This window comes from Sceloporus occidentalis, unplaced genomic scaffold (genome assembly GCF_023333645.1).
Source record: "Sceloporus occidentalis isolate IW3139 unplaced genomic scaffold, rSceOcc1.0.p SCAF_34, whole genome shotgun sequence".
NCBI classification, from domain to species: Eukaryota; Metazoa; Chordata; class Lepidosauria; order Squamata; family Phrynosomatidae; genus Sceloporus; species Sceloporus occidentalis.
The window spans coordinates 4,534,205-4,557,950 of record NW_028317014.1 but is presented as its reverse complement, the minus strand read 5'-3'; the positions used below and the strand labels follow the sequence as shown (position 1 = coordinate 4,557,950).

Here is a 23,746-nt window from a genome sequence, read left to right as displayed (position 1 = left end):
AAACGCAATAGGCATCCCTCCCCCAATAAAACATTTTTACTGTCACCATCTAAAACCACCCAACTGCATTGATACGGTGGCCAAGAAAAAGCTACAAAAAGCGAACACATTTCCACAGACGTTCCACATTACTACTGGTTTGCTGAAAAGCCAGGCACCCTCCTGTTTGCATATCTCCCACATTGCCAAAAAACAAAGATTGAACAAACAGAAAAGGCACTAAGCTGTCAGAACACGATGAGGAACCTTCACCGACCATTAAACACAAAAATGTTTTAGCATTAAAAAGGGACACAAGTCATTATATGCCCTCTCTGCAGAATACCCTCATAGTTGCCCCTTTCCTCAGCCACCCAAATATTCCATACAGATTGAACACATCCCCCGGCACGTGATATACTTCATATTTATTGATTTATAGCGCCATCATATCGCACAGCACCGTACAATGGGTAAACAGGTCTTAACAAGTAGTGCATCACATAGAAACAGAAAGAACGCGAGGACCTGCTTAAGTGGGTTTACTTGCCGCTACCGACGGGAGCATTAACGCCACTAACGGCTGCTTCAGTGGAATACTGCATCCAAAATCACAGAAAGGTGTTATTTGGGAAATAGGGATAAATAGATGCAACATATTTGAAGTTTGGCACCGTACATATATCAATGGACAGGGATATCATCAAAACCCCCTTTGCCTCTATGGTAAATGTAGCCATGGAAATGGTTAAACGTCACAAATTCTCATAGAATAAAGGTACCCTACTAGTGACATAATGCGTGCGGTGTTGTATGTAAGCCATGGCATTTTATTTGTAGCCAAGGAAAAAAAAGCAAAACAAAAAATTTGCACCCAGACCAGCTTCAAAACTACCGGTTCAGAAAGGTCGGCACACATCACAGATTAACAGAAATGTACTTTGAAACCATTTGCGTAGCGACACAGAGCAGTGAAACAGCCCAAACCAGGCCTCCGAGACCAGATTTACCGGAAAAACATACAAGGAAAACAAAACGTCTTCACAAACCAGAACTACACTTTACATCACAGCAGCGTGCAAACAGCCATTACCTGACCTTACAAGGAGAATGCCAGGAGCCATGTTGAATAGAATATAAGAAAATGAGAAATAGGAGGTGACAATCTGTTTAAACCAGCAATATACCGGTAAAACTCTGCTTTAGCATAAGAGGTTTTTCACACAGTTGCATATTAGCCAACAGGGCCGGACTGGCCCACCGGGATACCGGGAAATTTCCAGGTGGGCCGGCAGGTCCGTGGGCTGGGCGGCCGGCAGACTAACGCTGAAGATAGCCGCTGAGCGGCTGCAATTGGCATTGAAGGCCTCCCTCGGCGCCAGGGTCGGGCTGGGCAGGGGGGCAATTGCCCCCCAGGCTGCCCGAAATCTAATCAAAGCGGCCGCTGGGTGCTGATGCGGCCGGCATCAGCACCCAGCAGCCGTGTGCGATGGGAGCAGCGTGAAGGGTGAAAGCTCCGCCCCCTCGCACTGACCTTTCACCCCTCACGCTGCTCCCATCACTATGCGGCCATCAGACTGCTGGGAATGTAATCTAAACGGCCGATGCGTGCTGATGCCACCGGCCGGCTCTGCTTTAATACTTTTTTTTTTTTTTTTTTACTTTATATGGCAAGCCGATCCAGCTTACCATATAAATAAAAAAAAAATGTTAAAGTAGCTCCGGCCGGCGGCATCAGCACGCATCGGCCGTTTAGATTACATTCCCAGCAGTCTGATGGCTGCATAGTGATGGGAGCAGCGTGAGGGGTGGAAGCTCCGCCCCCTCGCACTCAGACTGCTGCAGCACCGGATGTCAGGTCAGTGACTTCCTGTCAGCATAGAGGAGAACAGTGTGCAGCTACCAGAGGACGAAAGTCAAGAGAAGTAGAAGGTCAGTAAACTAATGTATTTTTTGTACTGTATAATATTTTTTTGTATTTGTTAAAAAACAAACAAAAAAAAAAAAGTGTGTGTGTATGCAAGTGTGTCCCCCTATATGCCACTCTGCCTCCACAAATGCCTTATACCCCCCTATATGCCACTCTGTCACATGATATGCCTTTTAACCCCCTATATGCCAGAGTTGCATATAGGGGTATAAGGCATTTCTGGATGCAGAGTGACATATAGGGAGTCAAAAGGCATATCTGGAGGCAGAGTGGCATAAAGGGGGTTAAAAAGCATATCATGAGGCAGAAGAGCATATAGGAGGGTATAAAGCATATCAGGGAGGCAGAGTGGCATATGGGGGGTATAAGGCATTTCTGGAGGCAGAGTGACATAGGGAATAAAAGGCATTTCTGGAGGCAGAGTGGCATATAGGGTATTAAAAGGCATATTATGGGGCAGAGTGGCATATAGGAGGGTATAAAGCATATCGGGGAGGCAGCATGGCATATAGGGGGGCATAAGGCTTTTCTGGAGGCAGAGTGCCCCATGATATGCCTTTTAACCCCCTTTATGCCACTCTGCCTCCAGAATGCCTTATACCCACTATATGCCACTCTGTCCCATGATATGCCTTTTAACCCCCTATATGGCAGAGTGGCATATAGGGGGTTAGAAGGCATATCAGGGGGACAGAGTGGCAAGCCTGGGGGCAGAGGTGCATAACTCGGGGGTAGGTTGTCAAATGAAAGGAAATAAAAACCAAACACGTCTCAATTATAGCTTTTATTAAATATGGAAAAAAATAGTCTACATGAATTAATAAAGAAATAAAAGTTTCTTACCAGAATATCGTGAAGAATAATGTGTTTTGTTCCACTGAATAAAATGGAACTTTTTAATCTAAAAATGTTCGCAGTAGCAAATGTTTTGATCCCATTATGTGTAATGTATTTAATTTATTAGGGCCTTTTAACACTTTTGCTTTCTGGCATTTTAATACAAATAATGAGATAAAAAGAATGGCGAATAGTGTGATGCGGGTATGTATAAGGGGTGAGTGTGGGTATAAGAGCTTGACCATGAGATAAACTATATGGGGCTGGTCTCCAAATTTTTCCAGGGCTGCTTTTCAGTCCCAGTCCAGGCCCTGTTAGCCAAGTAGATGTGTTCAGGCTCTGTTATCTTAGACTAACTAGACACCCTGGCTCCTTATATTGTCTTCTGGTAAACAATAGAATGACTCTGTCTTAGCTACCAAGACACTGACTAAACGTCTATAGAGGAAAGGTTTCATTGTCAAAGAACCAGCTCAGTACGACGTCCAAGCAGAAGAGTACCCCGACTGCCTAAAATGGCAGCTTCCAGGTTTCTTGAAGAGAAATAAAATCAAGTCCCTCACAGAAGAAAAGAAACCCATCTAACTATACATATCCAGAAGCCTCTTGGATATGCTGGCCTCCATAATGAACCTGGGTGGAGTTAATGCTGGGACAGGAAAAGTGTGTAGCCATGTGGCGGTTGTGACTAGCCACAAGTGGGCCAAAAGTAGTGAGCACAGCAATAACGATAAACTCCCTTCCAACAATGACATGTGTCCCGCGACATCGATAGGACTGCCCACCAATGTCTGCAGGACCACCCTCTGACGTTAGCAAGGAGGGCACCAGGTACCTGGATCCAGAAAGTTGCCAGGTATGGTTATGGTCAGTGGGTTGACTACACACACCAGAACATATCATATGGATCTTTTTTCCCCAGAGGTGTGAGATGATCTCAACATGTCAGATACCACCATGTGGAAAGACTAGTTACTCAAGTTTTGAAGGTCTTTTATTGCCACCTTCTTTCTCGGCTGACAGCTCAATAGGGGGCATGATTTATTAAAAGGGAAGTGCCATGGGAAAAATAGAGATTTTTCTCTTTGAACATAATATGCATTCTACATACAATACTTTTGGTTAGTATTGAAGAAAAAAAAAACCTAGTTTATCACCTTTTTGTTCCAACGGCCTTCTTTATCTGTAGACCTGGAGGCTGCCATTGTTGTCAGTCATGTGATATCTTTGGTGACTTTCCCTGCTCAAACATCACACCAAGCTGATTCTTTATGGCAATGCTAATGAAGTCTGATCACCCATAGATATTTATTAGAGTGTCTGGCTGAGAGATTAACAATAACCCATTGTATTGTTAGCCTCTGACAGCAGGATTCAGGGTGTTTGTCTAGTAGGTTGGCTCTAAAACAGCTGCAACACACATAAATGGCTAATATCCAGAAATATGAATACAAACAGTGCCAATCCCCCTTTAATATACCTCACACATCAAAGACTGGAACAGAATAAAATAAATGTATTTCCAAAAGAGAAAGCCTGGCAGTTAAACGCGATAGTATCCTCCATCAGCTCTGACCCACAGAGAGATGCAGTTTTTTTAAACTATTTAAGTTACGGCAGCTACCATAATCAACCTATGGAAGGTGCCCGGCTCAAATCGCAGCAAGCTCTGAAATAAAAATAAAAATGTAAAGAAGAAAAAAAAATTTTTTTTTTATATATATATATATATATATATATATATATATATATATATATAAAAAAGTGTCAGGTTTCAGCCGCAGTAAGAAAAAGCTCATAGCTAACTGAATGTTGTGGAAAGACGGCATGTTTTCTTATTGATAAAGAATCTACTAGATTACACAGATTATTCTAGACAAACAAATCATCCCAGTCTTGCTGTGTGAATGCAAGCAGTAAAAAAAACAAAAAAAAAAAAAAAAAAGAGAACAAAGTGAATTCACAATTCTAATCGAGTTAGCAATTGCCTCGAGCGCCAATATTTGCTGGAAGGCTTTTGTGATCACAATGATCCATTTTCAAAGACCTTAATCAAAAGACAAAAAACACACCACTTTCTCCTTGGTTTCCAAACATTCCCAACACCTTCTATGTATAGATAACATGCAAAAGAATGCCAGAGGGAAGGAGGGAGCCAAATCCCACATCTGAAAAAGAAAACGAAACAAACAAAAAACACTTACCTGAGGCAGAAACCACAGCCCTAGCACTGCAGCTGCCCTCTTACTTGGTCTGGCGGCCATTCATTTTACAGAATCTCCCCCACGCATAAAGGAGGACACCATGAACATTTAAAGGGGCATGCAGGTATTACATGCAGTAAAGTGCGTATGAGGGCTGACGTCCCATTTATATCATGAAACGGAATACTGAAATTATTTTTTGGAATAATTAAAAGATTTTGGAAAAGTTCTGCAGACTAACATATCAAGTAATGTCCGTTTCTTTCTGTATGAATTCGTTAAAGCAAGCGTTCTTGAAATTCCTCCCACTGATTGGAATACGTATGATGTTGGGCCAGCTACTTCGTATAGAAACTGGAACGTGATAGCTCTTTATAAAGCATTGCAGAGTCTGGGTTAAAACTGCAACTCCTCTGCTTACACTGTCTTTAGGGAATGAAACCCAATTGCCATGTGGTGGAGATGGGAAAAGCATCCATGGCAAGGACAGGGGATGAGCCACGTGCTATGTAGCCATACAGCGAAGGCACCGGTGAAGGCTTTTTTTGGGGGGGGGGGCTGGGGGGAATAGGCAGACAAGCCTTTGTACCAACTGGGGCTATAAACCAAGCCTTGCGTATCAAGCTAGCGCTCATTCATCCACTTTTTACATGGAATTTGTTATGGGGCGACTGTCCCACTTTGTAACATAATTGTTCTTTTGTATGGGGTATCAGTAGGATGCCACACATACTGATAAAGCTCATCAGATCTTGTAGATCTCCCGCTTTGCTCCATAAAAAAAAATGGACCTGCCCCAATTTCTATTTTTTTATGTTTTTGGTACTTGAACGGCGCAGTCAGAATAGAAACTAGTAGTAGCCAAATGTAATCAGAACCATAACAAGCAGGAGTTCATCAGGTGTTCTCCGTGCCTTAATATAAGCTTCATTACACGCAGCGGGGCCCGTGTGCCAAGCTGGGTCTGGGTTCATCCGGCAGGACACCCGCGTACCCAGCAAATCATACACCGACAGATAGCCGATACCAGCACGAAGAATAAAGCACCCCAGCATCTACGGACTTCGGAGCCAACACTAAAGCAGATAATAGCCTTAAGATAAGAACTTATTCTGCGCTATTCATCTCGGTCATTATGTTTATGGCGTTTTGCATAACGAAGCAGTTGGCGTACGACCAGTTAAAGGTGCTGTTCCACCCGGCGAGCCATCAGGCGCTCTAGAACGTTACTTACCCTTAGCGGATTTCGCATTTTATCCTTTCCTCTGACTACACAATCACGCACAATAATCGAGTGCAAAGAAACCTTTTCATCCTCTATTGAAACAAATTGCTTTTCTGTCGCACGACAATCAAGTGACAAAACCGGGTCGCTTTCCAGAGCACGACATCACACGAGGAGTTTGCTACACCAGGTTATTTAAATTATATATATATATAATCACATTAATAAATAAATAAATAAAACTTTGAGACATTTACCAAGGAGGGCACAAGTTAACCCACTATATGCTGGAACTTTACAAGGTGTTATAAAGAGACTATTGGAGCCATAAGCACCAGAAGGGGTATTTCTTCCTTGAGAAAACAGCACCTGTTGCTTTACTATATAGTACAATAATCCTTAAGAGATATCCCCCCCCCCCCCCTTGTAATGGACGGGCGTGAAAACGGGTCATCAACCCTCTAAGTCCTCCCCAGTTCCTGGATTCTAAAGGAAGAAAGAAGATCCAAGCGATCGGAGATCCTGGAAGCGAAAGCTAAAGAGTTCAAAAGACTTCTTCACCCCACCCCGCGGTGTTACGGCACCGGAGCACACCCCAACCCCATAGGCCGTGCAGATGGCGGTGTTCCGCACTCACCGGCATGAGACATTTCAATGACCTCGTTGTTATTAGCCCGGTTGTCGTTGTATATGATGACCGCCTCTGCTCCGCTGGCGGCCGCCGCGTTGATCTTCTCCGTGAAGGTGCAGCCTCCTCCCCGCTCTATGAGGGCGATCCATGGGCCGCTCCACGATGCCGGGACAGTGAAGTTCACCCGCTTGGAGCAGGCAGTGTACCGGTCTTCGTGGCGCCTCTCTCGCTTGGGTAAAACCAACAGCCCTACCGCCCTGTCCACGGGAGAGTCGTGTCCGAAGATCCCGAACTCTCCGAATTCAGAGAACGTCCTGTTCTCCAGAACGTACGAATAGTTCAGGTTCGCCGTCCAGAAGACCTCTGCTCTTGCTTCCTGTGCCCCCGCCGCAAACAGCAGCAGTAGCAGCAGCATTATTACACGGGGAGGGCTGGGCAGCAGCCGGGACCCCGTGATTTGGGGTCCAAATCTCATGACTCCGGTCATTTAGAAAGAAGATTTAAACAACAACTGCCACAATTAGCACCGGAGTCTGTAATCTCAGCGTCTCTATCCTGTTCTGTGGATCTCATATCACCTGGATTACCTGCAGCCCGGAGACACGCCCCCTAGAAGGCGTGGCTTACACGTAACCCATTCTAGTTTTGCACAGTTACTCACATCACTCCCAGTACTGTCTGCCTACCTGTGTTTGCAGAGGTCTAATACAGAACACCCTGACAATAAACTGACAATCAGGGCTATTCTCGTGTGTTTAGGAAATGCTCTAAATGAAAATAAACCACATAAATAAAACAAAACTTAACATTTACTAAGGAGGACACTATAACCCGCTACATGCTGGAACTTTAGAAGCAGTGCTATAAAGCAAACTAGGAAAATACTGGTGAGCATGAGTAATGGGAGTGGAGTGAAAGCTCGTACAGAATGAAAATAGCTTTTAATGGCTACTCCACAGTTTGCTGAAATTGAGTTAACCTGTTCATGCAATGCTGTCTAGTTATTGATTTTTAATGGTTGGGGAAAGTGAGGTATATTAGTTTTCAAATGATGGCCCAGTTCGTTTTTGCTGTGAGACATCATGCCTATTGTGCCTGATTCAGAATTTTTGCCAGGGATGCGCTGTTGGGTTTCTTTGCATTCCTTTTTTCAGTATGCAATGGGTTAAATGCGTCCTCCATAGTAAACAGGGCCGGACTGGCGATGGCAGGGATGTCCTGGCACTTCACGGCTGGCGGCTACATGCATATCCAGGCATTGGCCACACACTGCAGCACCCAGTGAATGTAGGGTTCCTGTGGCCAGCCAAGGCCTGCTAGGAAATGCCCCAATATTATGGGTTTTTTAAAAAATCATTATAAATAAGCAAAAAGGTACCAATTTCAACATTTTTAGCTTTCACATATAGAACCCTTACACCCTGGGAAGGGTATCAAATTCTTTAATCATGTAAAATCTCGCCATATTCAAAATGCTTCATGGGAACACTTAGTCGTCATGTGACACACAAGCAGGCACTGATAGACTGTTGTCATAGAAACTGAAAATAAACATCTTAAAAGTTTGTGTTGTTTTTACGTGTTAAAACCATAACTGGAAACATTCAGGCTCCAGCTAGCTGCAGCCTTTCCTTCTCAGGGTGGGGGTAGGTAGTCCCATCAGGACGTCGGCAGGCGGTCAGCTGGCATCAGTGGGCGATCGAGATGATGTTGGTGGGCAGGCCTGATGACTTTGTGGTAAAACTTGTGTGGCTGGAGGGTAAATGGACAGAAATAATGCCACTCCCGCGGCCCTGAGAGTTTCTGGCTGGACAGCCCAAGAAGCTCCTGCATGGGTGGTCTTGAGACTCCTCAGTTTAACGTGTTTGCAAGCAGAGCCTGTTCCTTCTTCGGTGATCCATGTCTAAAAATATTGTGCTGACACTTTAGAACAAATAATAACATCACAGATCTATTTCTTCGCGTAGCATAATAGAGGGCAATATAATAACGTTACACGGAGCAACACCTTTAACAATGGCGGATTCCCAACATATTGCAACATAATTTCTTAGTCTACTACAGAGGAGTTAGTTGTTACTTTGTTAGTTGTACCAAGTGTCCCAGTTTTGATGGGCCAGTGTTGATTTCCAGGCACTATCCTATGTAGCTGTGGGGATCACCATACCTGGGAACTCTATGGGTTTCGCCCAGAGACTCCAGGAGAAGTGCTGCTTCTCTGGCTCTCCGTGCTGACACCAGAATCCTCCAAGTCCTGGGAGCGGGGTCCTGAGAGGCCCCACTCCCCGTCCATTTCCCCTTTAAATGGGGGTGAGTCCTGTGATGTCAGCCTCCCGCAAGCATAGACTCCAGGTATCCAGAGCCCAAAAGCTTTCCGGTTATGGGGTTCATTCGCCAGTTGAGGAAAATCAATAGAGGTCTGTGCTGTTGCATGCAAGGGGTTAAGTGATAATGTAAAGGGAACACTCGGCAATCACATGCATTAAAGTGTGTTCCTTAAATAGGATTTAATAAGAAGAAGAATCAAGAAGTTTGTGTTAAGAGCAGGAGTGCTTATTTTGTTTGCTGCGCTCTGTAAGGTGGAGGGCTGTTGTCAATGTTTGCACTCCGGGACTGAAGAAGAATTTGATAAGTCCGGCTGTAGCTTGCACTGCTCGGGCTATATCCTGGTTACACTCTTTTCTGTTTCAGTGGAAACTACGCCTGCAAACAGAGAAGGCGAGCATATAGTTATCAGCTTAAGGTTTTTGCACGTCTGATTAATTAATTCCGATAAGGAGCCTATATTAGTAACAAGCAGGTTATAGCCAGAACGCTTACTAATGGCTCCCTCCTGAAGGCATTCTTGTACCTTTTGATGTTATACAATTCCCTGTGTCCCAGAATGCACTGCAAGTACAATTATATAACCAACTTAGTGACATGACATCCCTGGAACTGCGTTTTACTGATAAGATGGACAAGGGAGGTAACAATAGTACAACTGATGTGTTTGACCCTTGGCTACAAAATGTCTTCAAAGGAGGATTACCCGCTATGGGAACTCTACGTTGACCAGTTGCCCACAAAGAACTGCACAAATTTTTTTAGTATTATTAGGAATTTTTCAAGATGACTGTGCTCCTAAAAGATACTTTATTTGCAAAACCCCTCACATAGTAGGGGCCAAATATTCAGCAAGAAACTAAATGTCCATAATGTTCTCTGATTTTCTGGAAGGAATTCATATTTGACCGGACTTTTCTTGGATATATAAAAACTGTGGTCATTTTTACAACAGGTTCCATTGGTGCAAGGCCCTCTTTCCAAACGCAGTAAAGAGCTAAGGTACCTAAGTGAACAACTCCCAGCCGCCCTTCTCCTGGTCAGATTGAAGAAACCATTAAAAAGCGCACAGCATGGAGACTGCGCTGGGCCGACACGGCCTCCATGGTGTAAAACAGTCTGTAAGGATATTATAACTGGGCTCGTTGTGCAGTAGGACACTAGGGGGCTTGCCGCCCCCTGGACCTGCCTTCCTAGTTCAGGATGCTTTACTGGACACACCCAAAGACCACCTTGGAAAAGAGGATTTACATACGTACATATATCTATATATATATATGGAAATGTTATGAAATCCTTCTTCTCGTAGCAACAACTGTACTTTTTTCTTTATCATCTGTTATCTACTGAGAGTATGATGAATTATACTTGACTTTGTTCTCCATACGTCATACTGTTATCATCCTATTTAATATTAAAGATACACTGCAGCCATTATATGTACTTTAATGCATATGATAGTCAAGTGGTTCCTTTAAATCTGTTTTATTGTCCATGCAAGTCAAATACGCGAATTTTGCATTCTTCATATGCCTTTGCACCTTTCCCCTTCCCCCAACACTTTGCCGGGTAGGAAATGTGTTTTCCTGGCACATGATGTACATACCCCATGCCAGCTCTCATATATGAAGCGAGTACTCAATTAGCTGCTTCAAGTAACCAATCAATGGCATGAAACATCGGACCAAGGAGGATGTGTTCCACTGCAGCTTCTCCTGAATGTACAGTGATATATATTTTTATCTTTAATGAATGCATGTTATATGAAATGTAAGGAATTTCACTTAACCAAGAGGGTAAGAGATAGATGGGACAACCTCCCGCCAGAGGTTACAGAGCACAGTGATGAAATTTAAACATGTGTTGTATAGGCATAAAGCTATCCAATATCAAGAATAGCTTTATATCAGGAAAAATGGGCTGTGTAGATGGACCGAACGGTTCTTATCTGACGTCAAATTCTAAGTTTATAAAGTACTACGTTTATAAAGTTTTTAAAGTATCTGTTCATTGTCCAGGAGGCTCCCAAGGACACTGAGGTATCCATTTAACATGTTTTGTAAACCCAGGGTATGCAAGCTAATCTTTATTGTTCATCTATATTGAATTTCTATGCCCTAGGCCAAGGGTTGTTGAAAGAGTATCAACTAGTTCAGAATACGGCATGCTTTCAAGGCCTGGCTCATATTACATAACCCTAACCTTTACAGAGCATATATTTCTCACTTTTGAAGTAACTTTTCAAGGTTCTATTGACGTTGCAGAAAATGGAAAAGAACCTCCACCATTCCATACCGGACCACAAACATTAACCAAATCAGAAAGACTTGGCTTGGTTTGCTCCTGAGACTCTTGCTTCATCTCAGGGTGAAGGGCCAGAATTTCGGGGCCACACTGTCTGGAGATGACTCCTTCATAAGCTACCTAGATCTGATAAAACCTGAGCCTCCCAATTAACATTTGGCTTCAAGAATGTTATTGTTGATATCCACTTAGAAAACAAGTAACTCAATTAAGTGTATCTTTAATAATAAGTCAAGATTTCCATAAGGGCCGGTATAAGAGCCATTGTGTTTACAAAGTGTTAGTATTCAAAAAATCTCAAATTCACACACAGAAATTTCCCAAGTATGGTGACTGGTACAAATTCAATGTAGAAACATTCTATGTTAGAGAAGCAGAAGAAATAAAGATGAACCCTACATGGTGAATCCTGAGCCCAGCACCCCATCCTTAACACTGGGGTGTGAGCTCTGAGACCTGCCCTTTGGACAGCTCCTGGGGGCTCTTTGGCGGAGGTTCTGTGATGAAGGAAATATAAGTAGAAAACTCACTCCCTCTAGTGGTTGTCAATTTGTATGCGCCATCTCAACCAGAAATGATTTAGAGGTTTCAAAAAGAAACCCTTTTGCCTGGGCTACCCCTACCTTTTAAGCATATTAGGCAGCTGCTTAGGGCCTCCGTAGAGCATGCGGGAGGCATGAGACACCACTTATCACTATTATGTATTCTGTTCATTAACAAACTTGTGATCATTATTAGTATTAGTTCCTTTGTATAAACATATATTCCATAAATTGTACTTCAGATGCGCTCCCTTAAATAGTTTATTTAATTATTATTTATTGGTTCCTTGTAATTGAGTGCCTTTTGTAATTTTAACCCTTTGAATGCATAGGAGGTCTGGCCAGCATGTACCCTGTTTTAAAAATCGTGCTCTTGATATAATTAGAGCCATACTATGAAACCTGGCCAGACCTCCCAGGCGAAACAATTCAAGATCTCCCATGCACTTAAGGAGTTAAAACTACAAATGGGATGCAATTACAAGAAAGCAATATACACTTAAAATAAAAAAAATTCATATATAGCCAGATTGATCCATTCCCATGTTGTTACTAAACTTGCAGGATATTTGGGTACAGCATGTAATATCTAGTCTGAGATTACAAATCTTAGTGACCCTTATCTACTGTTTGTAAATTATTTTCCATTACGTACAACTTGTGTAACGCCGTTTCCTTGCATAACTAATCAATGACTCTGAGGAGGGTTTATATTATCACAATTTTGTACAAATTATCACAATGTACAATTGTTCACTAATAGAAAACAAAACAACAGGCAAATGCGTGGCAAATAGTGATTGAAGTCGTGTAAATGTGCTGAAAAATACTATCAATATTTTAAAGTATGATTTTAAAGAATGATTTTAAAGAATGTCCGAAATTCCGAGGGCTGGACTTGGCAGGAATCTTAAGCTACAATATCCTAATATTCAAAAAGTTTATGAAGTATCCCACTACTGTACTATTTATGACGGAGGTAGAGAAGAAGGTAGGTCAGATTTCAAGTAAACAGAAGTAGGAGGGGAGGGTTTAGGTAGGGCTACATTTTCTCCAACCTCACTTCCCTAACCACGTTGAATGGGGAAGAAGTGACCATCCGACACTTCAACCGTGTTCCGTTTCAATGAAACAGAAGCCAACCTCTGTGTTACTCTGCATTGGCACATGGAGCAAAGTGAGACAGAGCGCTATAGAAATTGTTGGAATCCAGCCCCTGAGCCATCAGGAAAAGGACTGGCATTGCTTAAACCAGCGGTATCCACGTTTTTTCTGCAGTGGGCCACTTCATCAGAATTGTATACGTGCGAGGGCCGCTCTCATTTTTCACTGTGAGAAAATATGGCCTTTAATAAAATATGCAGATTAAAATAAAGTAAATGACACAAAACCTTTACTTTTCCTCTCACTGTTTTCTGGGCCTAGAAAGGTTTGAGACTACAAATTCAGGATAATTAAAAATTAAATACTTCTATTTATTCTAGGTATGCACCAAAATGAAAATTCTGGACCAAAACATTCACAGTTCACCTATATGACTTGGCATGATAGGAGTGTGATTGCTAACAGCAATCACAGTCCCATCATGCCTAGGTTCCAGCACTTACACATTCATGCTATCACACACACACACTCATTCATTCATATACTCATTCATTCACAGATTCATTCCCTCAATCACGCATACTCATTCAAACACCGTCCCCACCCCCTTACCTGCACTGCAGTTCCTCGATGCCGCTCACAGACTTCAGCAGAGGGCGCGGCCTCCCTCTGCGTTCTCTGGTACTGCACAGAGGAAACAGGACTGGAGCAGAGTCATGTGATGTCACGTGAACTCTGCTAGATTCCGCTTCCTATATGCAGTACAGAAGACCCTCCCACAGGTAAGTAGCAGGGCTCGATGTGCGGCATGTTGGACGCCCCTGGCTTAGACCATCTACAATGTTGAGTTATTGGTGGAGCTGCACAGGAGGCTCGTTATTGTAACACGCTCATGTATTACCATATGTTTTTTTTTATGGACTTTGGTATTGCAAGATCTGTCAGTCACTTTTTCTGTGAAGGTCACCAAAAACATTTAATTTGCGGGCAGAAATTGCCACAAATGCCAGAGCAGATTTTCAGCAGGTTGATGATCTGGCTCCCTTTATGGACACGTTTTCAGGGACAGTAAAGGACATTACTCTTTCCAAAGAACAAAAGACAAACATGCAGAGTGCTCGGAGCATGTCGTATGTACCATGTGCGTGAAACACGCCTTGTTGCATAACCTAGCAAGCAGGCCTGGACTGGGACAAAAAATAGGCCCGGGCATTTCAGACTGAGCAGCCCATTTTTATGAAAAAACATATATGTCCATACATATACATAATACTTGGTCATTCAACATGGGAAGCCTGAAGCCACAATTTAGTACAACTAATCCTTTAAAAAAATATTAGAGTAAATAACACAATACCTTATCTTTTCCGCTAAATGATTTCAGGGCCTTGAATGTTTTGTCCCCTGAAGTCACTACAAATTCAGGAGGGCATTTTATCTCTGGATAAGTAAAAATGAAATAATTTCTACTGTAAATTAAGGAAACAGATAAGCAAACACACACACACCAGGACAGGCTTTTCCACACCGACACCCAGACACACACACCAGGACAGGCTCTGCCACACCGACACCCAAACACACACCAGGACAGGCTCTGCCACACCGACATCAAAACACACACACACCAGGACAGGCTCTGCCACACCGACATCCAAACACACACACACCAGGACAGTTAAAAAAAAGAAGAAATGGTTCAGCACTCAACTCCCAGGAAGCTGGGAGCTAGCAGGAAAAAAGGGCAAAACAAAAACAGAAAGCATAACAAAAATAGCAACGTTTGACCGAAACGTTGCTTTTTTGTTTTGCTTTCTTTGAATAAAGTATCCTAAGGATTGGAAGCTGATTGGAGTGCTGGGGTTCCTTTCTGTGTTCAAACACACCAGGACAGGCTCTGCCACACCAACAGGGGAGGGCTGGCAGCCTAAGGCCTGGGGGGCAAGTCTAGTCAACTGGCCCATTGCACCATCAAAGCGGCTGCGAGCGTCATTGAAAGCGGCCGTCGTGCGGCAGTCACTCCACCAGCGCCTAATGAAATTAAAGTGGCCGGTGTGCACGCACCGCATGCCTCAGCTCTTCATCACACCCCTTTTAAGACGTGGGAAGAGGAGCTGAGGCATGGCTGTTGGGTCTCACAGCCGCATGATGCAGGGGCGTACCTCGAGTATTTGGCACCTGTGGCAGATCCTGTATGTGGCACCCCCCCCCCACACACATACACTTAAAAACTGCATAGTTTCTATGGTTAGGCAAACATTGACAGGGGTACAGCAAAATTGTTATCATTATATTCTTAGGGATTATGCGGTACCACCGTCAATGTGTGCCTATACATTGAGCCAGACACTGACAACCCCTATCACTATATACTAAGCCAAACATTGATGTGGTGTAGGCTTACCACTTTAGTGACTGGCATAGTATATAGTAGGGATGCACCGAAATGAAAATTCTGGACTGAAACTGAAAATTCAGCATTCACTTGGCCAAAACTGAAAAGAAAAAAAAAAAAATCTTTAAAATACTTTATTAAAAGTAACACCAAAATTAGACAAAAAAAATCAATAACAATATTAACATATATATATATATATATATATATATACACACACACACACATATATATATAACAACAATCACGATCCTATCATGCCCAGGTTCTAGCATGTGCTGGTTGACTTAGCATGATAGGAGTGTGATTGCTGTTTGCAATTATATATATATATATATATATATATATATATATATATTAATACTGTCATTGAATTATTCTGTCCAATAAAAGTGTTAACACACCAAAGTTGGACCAAAAAATAATTTATAACAGCAATCACACTCCTATCATGCCTAGGCAGCCACTACATGCTGGAATCTGGGCATAAAAGGAATGTGATTATGGACTCCCTATGCCAAGCTATCCCCCAACACTTACACATCCATGCTATCTGAAACCCTCATTCACAAACATTCAGCATAACACCCATCACTCTCACACACTTACTAATCCACTCTCCCTGAATCTTGTCCTACCTTTTCTTCTTTTACTCTCACTTTTCCTCCTCCTCTTCTTCTTCTTCTTCTTTCTGTCCTTCCGGTGTACTGAGCGCGGAAGACGGTGGGCGTGGCTTCAGTGTTGTGCGCCGGGATTTGACATCAAGTCCCGGCGCACAGCCACAGTTGCCGCGCACATCGTTTCTGAAGGCGTGCCGGCATGGTGGCACCCCTCAGATGAGCGGCAGCCGGGGCGGACCGCCCCCCTCCCCCCACCCAGGTACGCTACTGGCATGACGGCCGCATTCAATCTTGCTCGCGGCCGCTTAGTTTTTAACTTTGCGGCTGCATTGAATGCTCATCTGCCGGTCGTCCGTCCGGCCCACCGGCCCGGATTTAGGGCGGCCTGGGGGGCAATTGCCCCCCTGCCCCCCGGCCCAGCCCGCCCCTGCACACCAACACCCATACACAAACACACACCAGGACAGGCTCTGCCACACTGACACCCAATCACAAACACCTGGACAGGCTTTGCCACACTGACACCCGCATCCGGAGGGTTTCCACGGGCGGTTTCACTCAGCCTGCCTGTGGCATCTTTGCCCCCAAAACAGCTTGCCTGTGGCAACTTTGCCACCAAAACAGCCTGCCTGTGGCATCTTTGCCACCAAAACAGCCTGCCTGTTGCATCTTTGCCCCCCCCTTACACATCCATGCTATCACACACACATATTCATTCACTCTTTCACAAATATTTATTCACTAATTCACAGATAATCATTCACTCATTCAGATATTCATTCATACATTGATACTCATTAATTCCCTCATTCAGATACTCATTAATTCCCTCATTCAGATACTCATTTACATATACTCATTCACAAACATTTATTCACTCACTCCTTTACATATACTCATTAATTCGTTCTTTCATTCAATCTCACATACTCCATACAGCCTCCCTCACCCCCTTACCTGAGCTAATGATGTACGCGCCGCTCGCAGACTTCTGCAGATCTGCACAGGGGAAGCAGACGTGCAGCAGGGTCATGTGACGTACGTTGGATTCCTGCGTCCCCCTGGCGGTAGAAGAGACGCTGCTCACGCGCGTCTGCCAGGTAAGTAGCGGGCCCGCTGCTAGAGTTGCGGGCCCGGTCGCAGTTGCTGCGGGCATAAGGGGCAGGTGCCCCTTTTGCCCTGCATTAAGGACTGCCGCATAGGCTCAGTCAGTCCAGTCCTGGCTTGGCCTATTTTAAGATAGGGGCCTGGAGCTGCAGCTCCATTAGCCCCTAAATCGATCCGGCCGGTGTGCCCGATGGCCAGTCCGGGCCTGCTAGCAAGTGGAAACCAAGGCCCTGACATCACTGAGAGACAGAGAAGACTTTGGTCACATGGTACTTCTTCTTCTAGAAAATTGACACTGATTTATGCAAATTCTATACTAAAAATACAAACAAAGAGATCATGAAAATATGGTTACTATGTTTCAATAAAAAATGTCCATGTGATTTAAAAAAAAAAATATTGATATATGACCTAATTAGTATTATGGTCCCTGAGGTCTACCATCAAGATGTTTGCAATAAAACAATCTTATTTTTAAATTATTTTTTTACTGGAAATGTACTGACAGCAAACATGCTACGTACACGCACACGGATCAGTTAGATAACTAGTTATGCAATTGTTAGATAACTAGTTATACAAAAGTCCAGCAGATCAGGAAAGACTATAGAATTAAATTGACAGCAGTATTTTGAATATCAGATAAAGCCGGGTTACTCAAGTTCATTCAAGATATTACAAAAGCATGACTTAGGATAATTAGTATATTACATACTAAATTAAAATACAACATGAAACTAAAATAGAAACAGCAATATATTATAAAATATATTAAATATAAACAGCTACATTCCTTTCCAGGATTTGACCCCTTAAGGACGGAAGATGTATCCTTCAGTGTTCTCTGCCTCTTTCTCCTTCAATCTGATGTGAGGCAAAGAAAGAACAATGTTATAAGCAATATAGTGGGTTCAAAAGTATATTTTTAAAATAAATTGCTGTTATAGAGTGATCAGAAGTCTGTGCACTTTTTTTTAACCCTACATGGTCAATTTCCCCCGTACACATGTATGGTTTTAAAATAAAACAATACTTCCCTTTTAAACTAAATGAGTGAAATTTTGCTTAACAACATGATAGCAAAAGTGCTTAAACCCCTTAGATACTCAATTCTAAAAAGTAAACAAAAAAAAACAGCTTTAGTCATTAAGGGGTTAAAAACAGAGAAAGGTTGTTCGCCATTTTTGAAAAACAGCACATTAATTTTGTTTGAGCTGAATGGTTTGGAGCAAATTTACAGACCAACATTTTCAAGGGAAGCCTATTACTTTTCTGCCAAGTTAATATTTTTTGGCACTAGAAAATAACACTTAGGTTACAACATAGCCTGATAAAAAATAATTTTCATCCTAGGGCCTGCTCGCTCGGTTTGGCGGCAGCAGCTGCTGCTTCCTAGGCCACAATATGTCACTATATATATATATATATATATATATATATATATATATATATCTCTAGAAGAGGAGGTTTCTGCGCAGCCTGCAGTATACAGAAACCGTTATAAGGACGTTGAATTGGTGATAACAGAAAGGAAATGCGCTATCTGTCGTATTAAAGAATGCATCGCATCTGCCAAGTCTGGTGCCCACGTTATTTCAAAGAAGTAGAAAATCGTGTGAATATATGTACTCAAAATCACAATGTTTGAAAGCCAGACTGTCATGCCCTCCTTACGCTACTTCTCGTTGTTGCCTCATCATGCAGAAGTATTCAGTGTAAGCACACATGTTCCACCTGCATTTCGCTTGCATTTCACTTGTATATCGTTATCGATATCGCTAGTAACTACTAATTATCACTTTAATTCTTTCAGCTGTTTCGTATTATGCATACCTGTGGACTCTGGGTTTTATCAGGGTCTCTGGGTTACTACGAGGAAACTTTGTGTCGATGGAAAGGTGTTGCAGCACACCCCGCTGATGGCCTGGCCTAAGCCTTTGCCGACCTCTTTGCATGGCTTCTGGCTTTGGATTTGGACCTTGCTTTATTTTGTATTTATGATGTGTGTGACTTTTTGAATCCTGTCTTCACTGGTGATTTCTATTTATCTTGTGACTACATAGATTACAATAGAATATTTATGAAATACAATTCCTGGTGTTTATTTTCATTAATACTGCATGTGGGGTTCCTTCATCCTAGGCTTCCGGCTTCATATCAATAGCAAGGACTTGTTTAGATAACATGTGAGAATGAAACCGACCAACATGAAACTATACTAAGTAGTCAGAACGCAATTCGTTCAGGGTATAGATTGATTTAACTATTTCAGCAACAGAAGTAACACGATGTTTGGCATAACCATGAAAGGACTAAACTCATTCTTACTCATTTTGTTGGTTGGCCACTTTTGGAAAATTGTAATTTTACTTACAGTAGTTTTCTGTAACATTATTTAATTTATATAAAAAAAGCAAATTTTTAATGTAAAGGGACATAATAGCATTTTTCTGCATTCCAGAAAATTGCAATCGCAATATGTCCAGTCATTAAATGCAAAACATAAACTTGGCCTAAAAACATAATCAAAAAGTTAAGCTGTAATAATATTTTTTCAATATTCTAGATTTCAGATACAATATTCAGTAATTATTTTATCAGTGGAACTCAAGTGTTAGCCACCAGGGGTCACTCTTATCCCATGAAAACATTACTTTTTATATTTTATAGGAAATATATTTTGGAGTGGGGGTATTCATTAAGCACTAATATCTGTGTAATTTATCCCCTGTCAAGCATGTAAACCTACTAAATAATAAACTGCTTCTGCTCGGAAGAGTCTCTTCTCTAAGTACGTGTTCCAGCAGAACCTACATCCTTTTCTAGAAAAATTATAATGGGAATAATCAAAAAAAGTCCCTTCTAAATGTTGGATGGATTAAGGAAGGTACAAAACAGTGTAAATGACTATATTGCTTCAGGTATACGTGGCAAAACGTGTCTAATCAATATCCTGTCCCGAGTTTCTCCCTTTATTACCCAAGGTAGCAAGAATCAATCATCCTCCACCAAAGAAAACAGTAACCAAACTCAAGGGAAGAACTAACAATGCGAATACTGTGAGTAGACAGCTGAATGACTGCACACTTTACTTACACAGTGCGTACCCTGGAGCAATAAGTAAATAGTTATACTAAATGTAATATCTTTTGCAAGTAAGGTTCCATGCCCCCCCAGGCAAGGCCACCCCTGATTCAGGCTCAACACTCACACTCTAACATCATGTGCTGACACACACACACTAACACCCACTCCCACATATGAACCAACTATAATCGTATAAATCGTATATTTAGCCTGCCATACAATACCTCTTCAGCCATAAATACTATACAACTCTTTGTGTATGTGATTTTGCATCACAACTCCAAAGACACAAGGAAAAATCACGCACATGACCTTGTTTCCTTTAACTACGGCTATAAACTTTCCACAGTTTTATATGGCAAATTTACAAAGTGTTTGCAGAGCCAATTATTTTAAGTATGCAATTACTATTCAACGTAATTCTTAAGCTTGAGAATTTAAGATTTTATGTGACATTTATAAGACTCTTAAAAGTTGATTGCAAATGGCTTTGTTTAACAAATAAATAAATAAATAAAAAATACAAGGGATTGCCAAAGGGGTAAGTGTCAGGGTTTGTAAGGGTTATTTCACAACAATTTTTAGACTTTTATGAGAAAGGCACACTAAAATGAAGTGTCATTACTTATTGTGGCTTCTAATAGATGCACTGGCAGAATCCCAATTAAAGTGATGGTGTGGAACCCGCAATAACATCTGTATTTTCAACAAATTGATTTACCATAAACAAATATAAATTTCTTATAATTTCACTTAAAATCTGATGTTCTCTGTTAGCTGCATAATGTATTTAAAAAAAGAAATTACAGTATAGGGATCACTTTATGATTTTCTTGAGATTTGCCGGTTCGTACAGTGCGGGAAAAGGGTTAATAGCTATGCTAGACCCTGCTAGACAAAATTGAGGACCTTGAAAATGGCAGCAGGCCTGAGGACAAGACCAACCCGCTGATGGCCTGCAAGAGGAATGCAAAGCTTTCCTATAAACAGCACAGGCTCCTCAAGTTTCTGCAAAGCTAAACCTGTAATGGATATAAACTAACTACAACTCTAATAAAATCGATTTTATGGAGCCTTTAAGGCCTAAACTCAGACCACTCGCCAATCGATCAATCACTATCACTGCTGCCAGATTCACCATGCACGAAGTACTGGTATTTTCCCACATACTTGCATAATAATCCTCCTTCCTGGAAAGGGGTATGGAGTAATTACTTAGATAATAATCTAGAGCATGTATACACCCCTATACTTTTCTGGGATCTAAAACATATCCGACCAGAGGTAACCTAGAACTGCCGGCAGCCAAGTCTGCAATCACTCTATCTCTGGAAAAGAAACCCATGTGTAATGCTGTAAAATTTTCAGTTTATGAGATTATTGCATTTGGTCACATGGGTGAAAGTATGAGAAAAATCCATTGTGACATTTAGAGTTACAAAGGGATCCAGAAAAACAAGCAGACTGGTGCATTAGTGAAAACAAACCATGTTACATTTTATCCTATATCCCAAAGGCATAAGGTCACCTCGAAGCACTCAAAGCTTTCATCTGTCATAGCCAGTCATGTCTTCTCTTACATGTAGCAGGAAAATGCATTTCAAGGAGATATTTCTTTATTTATATACAACAAGCTTAAAATCATTAAACACGTTATATGAATTCTCAGTATGGAGGCTTATATATATACCCTTTGTATGGCCCAATGTCAATACAAGGCCTATCTTCCTGGAATAACCCACCTCGCAAAAACTCTGTAAATATGTATGTGTGTATATATATATATATATATATATATATATATATGATCAGCTTTTAAGATACTCTTGACATTTTAACTGTGGGGAAGGGCTTTACTGTATTATTTACACAATTCAATATATAAACACATTTTCTACCTCTTTTTCATGCATTCTTATGTGACTTTTAGGGCTCTAGAACACTGATAGATTCATACCTACTGAACATCTTAAGCTCATAGAAAAAAGGGACATCAGGGGATGGAAGAGGGACTGCTCCCCGCCTAAAGAAGGAAGCTTGGGGAGTATTCTTTTATTTTTCAATAAGCAAGCTGTAATGGGAACCAGGGGGTCCTCTTAGCACAATGGATAACCATCACAGTAAACAGTAATTTATACATAAAATTATCAAGAAGCTAAACAAAACTGAGAAAATATAATAGCAAGGATATATCCAAAATAATCCCATATTAATAGGACCATGCCCTGAAGTATAATTCAAGCGCAAATTGATGTTTTTCATATTCATGTCCATACCACTCGATAATACTCAGGAAATATATGATTATAGTCTGTATTCAGATACTAAGAGTGCATACTGATAGGCTAAAAGGCCTTGTTGCCATATCAACAAAAACACCTTACATAGACAGTCTAGCCATCATATGCACTTTAATGCAAATGATAAGTGAGAGGTCCCGTTAACTTTATGTGGTGTTCTCCTGGCAAAAAGTATGGGGGTTCTGGAGCATCTCCACAAATGCATTTGCCTTTTCCCCACATCCATATATAACGATATATATACTTTCCACCAGTTTGCTCCAGTGCTGGTTTCGTAAACAATAGGAAAGTAAGAGCGCTTTGCTGGCGAGGATGGCTGGCTTCATCAGTGGTGAGAATTGTTGGACCACTGAGGAGACAGGGAGCTGCAGCTTTTATTTTTCTTTTACCTTTTTAAAGAATGCATAATAAAGTGCACAAAAAGCTTACGTATCTTTGCTTTATGTTCTAAACCATCCAGTTTACATTTTATCTAGGTAAATCAATATCTTTAACAGTTAAAAGCATAAGAATGTTTTATTGACAGCCTACTACTTAAAATTAAGCTGGAAATGCAATATTTTATAGTTAATGTTCTACAAAACTCAATAAATCTATATCACATTATATTTTCAGATACATTTTATTGTGGTTAAGTGTGACACACAATTGATTTATATGTTAATGTCATGTTAACCTCAAGTAAGTGTAACAATTGTCCAGAACTCCCTTAGTTTCACTCCAAGTGAACATTTTACATCAGCCGGGTCATTCACTGGTTTGAACTTGACTTCCGGATCTTGAAGGACAAAAGAGCATGAAAAGGAGGGAAGGGTGAAACATATAGACTGAGTGAAAAATATATGGGATAAGAGGATGGAAAAGAGGTATAGGGGGTGTCAAAACTGACTCTCAAGAAACAAGAGTGGTAACTGGAAAGGCTTTAACGATACAGAACCGGGGGCCAGACGTTTCAGGTGGTAACCCAGACTGTATTAACGGAACGGGAAGAGCTGTATTTCTCTACCACCTCCTGGCCATGGGCACTACTATTTGCACCACTCATTGGGAACAGTGAAAATCTATAGTAGACATATTATGGTGCTTTATATATGTGCCATACTCTTCCCTTAAGTTTCAAAGTAGCCTTGACCAGGTGCTATGCTTATGCTAAAGA

The 23,746-nt window shown here is 41.6% G+C and overlaps 1 protein-coding gene across 1 annotated transcript in view; it reads right to left on the bottom strand.

Moving 5' to 3' along the window:
* LOC149298169 (RPA-related protein RADX-like) overlaps positions 1-23,746 on the bottom strand; it is a 67,981-nt gene that overhangs the window by 19,293 nt on the left and 24,942 nt on the right. The window contains exon 16 of the mRNA XM_089487646.1: positions 6,813-7,283. Within this exon, the coding sequence (XP_089343772.1) occupies positions 6,813-7,283 (471 nt within the window). The remainder of the gene's footprint in view (positions 1-6,812; positions 7,284-23,746) is intronic.